At 45.9% G+C, this 5,565-nt stretch overlaps 1 protein-coding gene across 1 annotated transcript; it reads right to left on the bottom strand.

Moving 5' to 3' along the window:
- Positions 1–3,024: 3,024 nt before the first annotated feature.
- P2RY1 (purinergic receptor P2Y1) lies at positions 3,025–4,874 on the bottom strand. Its single transcript, XM_003794121.2, has one exon. The coding sequence runs from the start codon at positions 4,602–4,604 to the stop codon at positions 3,483–3,485; it is 1,122 nt and encodes a 373-aa protein (XP_003794169.1). The 5' UTR covers positions 4,605–4,874; the 3' UTR covers positions 3,025–3,482.
- Between the last annotated feature and the right edge of the window lie 691 nt (positions 4,875–5,565).

Below are 5,565 nucleotides of genomic sequence, written 5' to 3'. Positions count from 1 at the left end.
ACAATAAAGACCCCAAATCGCTAACACATTTTATAGTCACTATAATCTTATGATAGTCTGACACTAAATTGTGTCTAGGCAGAAAAAAACCCTACCTAAAAAGGTAAACATGCAAAATTATTTCTAGGGAAACGCATCACTCATATCACAAAACATTTTCAGGTTTTAAACCAAAAATATCTGAAGATTTAAATATTTTAAGATACTGATATTTGGAAAGCACAGTCATATACAACTCTGATTTCATCTATGCATCATATATTATGCAAAATACACCAGTTTAAAACATTAATTTGTACACTGTAATAAATAGAATTTACATCAGTTTGTTGGATCTTTCAAGCAAGTTTTTTAATCTGTACAACTAAAGGACTATACGTTTCATCAATAAATACAATTATGACGGTTATAATTTGACCAGCAAAGTTAAAGCTTCAACACACCCTAACTAGTATCACATCTTAAAAGTACTGTCCCTAAGGGAATTCCAGCTGCAATAAGCAAGCATGAACATCTATAGTATCCAAAGACAGTTTAGGGTCCTGTCTAAACACATTCAGATGATTTACAGCTCAACATCACAATCGGTGAACTTCGCAGAAATTTTTAGCCAAGGACTGGATTGAAGAGTCCTGGAAAACACAGCAGCAGATTTTACACACTCCGTCTGTCTAGTTTTCATGTGTCATCACATCCCCTAGGCAGCAACAAATGGATGTCATCCAACCTTTCTAAACGTGATGAGTGGTCCGGAAAGGGTTGAGTGTCTCACAGCTGCCTTAGTGGCAACATCAGAATTTTAACTCTACACCCTGACTTGGGTGCTGTATTTTTTCTTTTGTCTTTTATTATTTCAGCATAAGCTAAAAAGGTGTTCAATGAATTAAAGATGCCCATGTGGAAGCAACAGCCTGAACTTGGTATTAAACTATTTCTGCAGTGTGAAATTAATTTAATTATTAGGTTCTATAATCTTAGCTACGCTGGTATCTAAACACCAACAGCTTTCTGACTTTATTATTAAAATACTTCTATTACCATGTCATATGGTAATAGAAGTATTACATTTTTTCAGCCAACAGATCCCTGCTTCATTCTGACCCTCTGTATGTTTTCCCCATTAGCACAGATCTTCCCAGAGACTTCGTTTGGATGGGAAGGAGGTGGCAAGATCATTCTTGTTACTACTTGGCATGCATTCACATGTCTTTAATGTCCACGATGTGATGTAGGTAAAGAGGAACCACTTTGGAAGAAACATGCCAAGTAGTAAAAGAAGGATGTGCCTAATCACCGTGCTCCTTCTCAGTGGATCCATACTACCCGAGAAAGTTCTCTAGATGCTGAAACAATGTATTTAAGACATAATCTAAGTCAGGCTGGGCATTCTGAGACCTAAAAGAAAAAAACAAACAAACTAAAGTAAATGGTGAAGAAATACAGAAATGTGTTCCTTTAGCCTATTAATCTGATTCCTAGGCTCTGCAATTTCCATCTTGTTTAGTTTAATGATATTGATCTTCTCACACTGATTATGACTGACAGGCTCAATACAATAATGACATATTTCAGATTTTGTATTTCATGATTTTAAAATAGACAGTATGAGTGAGCCTGACTAAATGAGAACTTTTTTAACTCTCTCCTCTGAATGAAGAGATACAGTAAGTTTATTCTCAATAATTTGGGTTCTATAATCCTATGCATTAAGAGCACTGTTTCAGAGGCTAAACACAGACTTGCTCTATGGAGCTTAGTGGGTGCAGACTGGTAAACTGAAGCTCCTCTGAAGTTCTCACAAATCTTCAGTCTAGCCATGCATTACAAAAACCGAAATCAAGCCCTGAATTTCCTATCATTAAGTTCTGCAGGGTTCTTTCTTTCCTGAACACACAGTACCCCTATTACTTTGTTATACAGTGATTGCAAACAAGTTATTCCACCATCAGCTGCAAACTCTGATGATAATTGTATGTGGGCTTGCTTTCAAAATTAAAAATCCTTTGACACCAGACTTATCTGTTTGGGGTTATTAATTGCATTACCCGATCTCATTACTCTCATTATATAGAAAGTGACCACTGAAGGGCTAGAAATGCAGCCATTCAATAGTCAGTGAAAATGATTATTACAGTTGTTAAAGCATTTTACAAGCTTTTCACTAACTGGGAGAGAACAACCATAAAAGAACACACTCCAGTCGTCTTCTCTTCTAGGTGCCTGAATATAATTCTCCATATTTTTCTTTCCAAATATTTTTTCTTTAAATACTAAGATGTATGATTCATTAAAACCTCATAGCATCCTATTCTATCAATGCAATCCATATAAACTCTGACCACTTCTTTTCATGTTGCTTTAAGGACCTTCTCTACCAGGCTTTTCATTTAAACTAAAGTCCTTTTTCTAAAATGTCTTCTGCCCAACCCCAGCTGCCACATCCATCTGAGAGTACACCTGCAGGTCATCTGTTGCGGATGACTGTCCACCATGCTTTTTCTGAAATACTGTCCTACTCAACATCCTTCAACTGCTAACTGCTTCATCCTTGCTAACTGCTGTTCAACTTTACTCGAGTTTTGGTCTGCAATCTATCTGTGATTTTTAAATTGTTTTTACAGATGTGAATGAGCACTTTGTCCTGGAACACAAACACAGTCCTGCAGGCATTGCACAGCAGTGGTGCAAGTAAATACTCTTCATCACGGGAAGTCTAAGGAAGTCCATGGTGTTTACAAGGAAAATACATGTACTTTAATGATTTGGAATGCATTTTACCAGTAAGAGAGAATTTGCAGGCTTCCATATCAAACATTTTAGCACCCAACGTATAATGAGCAGTTTGCCAGAAATAACTGGAAAACAATCTTTTCTCAGGTTTTAAAATTCATTGACTTTGCTTTTCTACCAAATTCTCTGAAGAAACTCTATCAACTATCACCAAAAGACATCCACTCCGAGATCTGTTCCTCTGATATTAAATGGACTGCGTTTAGTATTCTGCTATTCTATGCTAAGTATTTTTGTGGATGTAAATGTTTTATTTCTTCCTGCCATGGATTGTTAAAAACAAGAAGGGTTAGACAAATCAGAAACTCAAATTTCAGGTGGCTAGTATTCTTAAGAAGTTACTAACATCAAAATAGCCCTGGTACTTACATGCACACACCCTTTAAACAGAAAAGCTTGTCATTTTAAAGGCGTAAGAGAAAGTAAATATTTAACTAAATAGTATTGTTTTACTACACATACTTATAGTCAAAAAGAAAGGAGGCTTTGAAAGCAAACCCGAACAGGCTAAATGTGGATGTGGGCATCTCTACTTTACTATTATTTTTTTTTAACTCACTATTGTCTTGGTTTGATTTTTCTCTAAACTTACTAGAAACTGAAAGGGGCAAGGGTGGGGGAGAAGCACTTGGCTTTGTTAAGCGTCCTACCATGTTACAAAAGTGAGAGGTTTGGGGCTCCCTGTGCCTTCTTCACAAGCTTGTATCTCCATTCTGTTTGAACTCAGATAAAATGTTGAGGGTCATGTCTTCACTTTTGGATTGCAAATTAGCCTCACTTCTTCTGGAAGCTTTCCTGGTGGCCCGTGAAAGTCTCCTCCTGAAAGTATCTCCTGCCAAGAAATAGAGAATGGGGTCCACACAGCTGTTGAGACTCGCTAGACCTCTTGTCACCTGATAAGTGGCATAAACCCTGTCATTGAAAGCACACATTGCTGGGGTCTGAAAGTCCAGCCGGGCCCTCAAGTTCATTGTTTTCATCACATGGAAAGGGATGTAAGACACACCGAAGACCGTCAGTACAATGATGACCAGGTAAATCGATTTCCTCCTCAGAGGAGAGTTGTCCAGGTCTTTGTAAATCAAAGCTCTCACAATTAATCCATAACAGCCCAGAATCAGCACCAAGGGTACACAGAACATGGCCACCGTGGTGCAGAGGCTGTAGATGAAGTAACTTCGCAGGTACTCGTCTGAGGTGGTGTCATAGCAAGTGACGGTTTTATTCTTGCGGACCCCGGTCCCCGAGTAGAAGAGGATGGGGGAGATGGCCGCCACCACGACGAGCCACACCAGCACGCTGATGTAGATCGCGTTTTTCTTCTTGAGCCTGCCCAGGGACTTGAGCGGATACACCACGCCGCTGTAGCGGTGCGCGCTAATGCACGTCAGGAACAAGATGCTGCCGTAGAGGTTCACGTGGAAGATGAACCGCTGCAGTTTGCACATGGCATCCCCGAAGATCCAGTCCGTCTTGTTGAAGTAGTAGAAGATGAGGGCCGGCAGGGTCAGCACGTACAGGAAGTCGGCCAGAGCCAAGTTGAACATGTACACGGAGATGCCGCTCCAGGGCTTCATGTGGAAGAGGAACATCCAGATGGCCACGCTGTTGCCCAGGAAGCCTATGATGAACACCAAGATGTAGACGGTCGGCAGGTAGTAGAACTGGAAGCCCGTCTTGGTCAAGGCGCATCTGAACGAGGCAGCGACAGCGGCCGTGGAGGCGACCGTGCTGTTCCCCCAAGACGAACCCGGGCTGGCCAAGAAAGCAGCGTCCGTCCCGTTGGGGACTGCCGGCCACAGCACCTCGGTCATCCTCTCCTCCCCGGCTTAGGCGGCGGCTCCGCGGGGTTAGCTGCGGCGAGAGGGCGACGGCGGCAAGGGGCTCAGCGAGCATCGGAAAACCCGGCGAGAGGCAGGGAGCGGGCGCGGGGGATCCCCGCGGGAGGGGGCGCGCCGGGACTCGCCCACGCCGCCTCCAGTCCCGTGTGCGCCTCGGGCCATGAAATCCGCCCCCGGCCGCGACCACACTGGGCAGGCGGGCAGGCCGGCCACTTCCCCGTCCGGCTGGCAGCGGCGAGGTTACACAACAGGGCGTGCAGGGCACCACCACCGATAACTTTCCGAGTGCGCTTTCGCTCAGGGCCGCGGGTCCGCGCTGCGGAGCGCGCCGCAGGCGCAGCGAGGTCAAGCCAAACTCGCTCCGCTGAGCTCCGGCGTGGGGAGGGCTCTGCCCAGCCTCCTTCCCCCAAAGAGCAACTTCATTGGGACATCTTCCTTCTCCCTACCTTAGAAACAAGCGGCTCGGTTTCTGGGCGCCCCTCCGCTTCCTCAGCCCACCCTGCGCTCAGCGCTGGGGGCCATCCGCGCGCGCGTGGCCGCAGACCCGTGCGCTTCCGAGCCGCGTACTTTTCGTCGTCTGCTCAGCTCTGGGCTCTTCCGAAGCCGCGATCGGTCCCGAATACTGAGAGCAGGCGGGAGAGCGGGGCCCCCCACGAGGGTGGGCGGAGTCTGGGCGCTGAGCGAGTCCGCGCTCCGCCGGGAAGGGAAAGGCGTGCCGCAGCCGAGCCCGCCCGGGACCCAGCCGGCACCCGCCAGAACACCGCGGGGAACCCGAGGCGTCTTCTGGAGAGCCGGGCTTCCCCGCGGCCCGGTGCGCTCAGCCCCTGCCAGGCTGCGGCCGCCGGAGTCGGAGGCGAGGGTGAAGGGTGCGCTCAGTCAGAGGTCGCTGCTGGCAAGCGATTGGCCGGAGAGCGCTCCTTCGCTCTTCCGCCGG

The sequence above is a fragment of the Otolemur garnettii genome, unplaced genomic scaffold (genome assembly GCF_000181295.1).
Source record: "Otolemur garnettii isolate 467f Iridium unplaced genomic scaffold, OtoGar3 scaffold00076, whole genome shotgun sequence".
Lineage (NCBI taxonomy): Eukaryota > Metazoa > Chordata > Mammalia > Primates > Galagidae > Otolemur > Otolemur garnettii.
Note: the sequence above shows the minus strand (reverse complement) of the source record. Positions and strands in the feature narration are given on the sequence as shown.

Coding starts and splice junctions, on each gene's coding strand:
- P2RY1 (XM_003794121.2), bottom strand. CDS start 4,604: ATGACCGAGGTGCTGTGGCCGGCAGTCCCCAACGGGACGGACGCTGCT.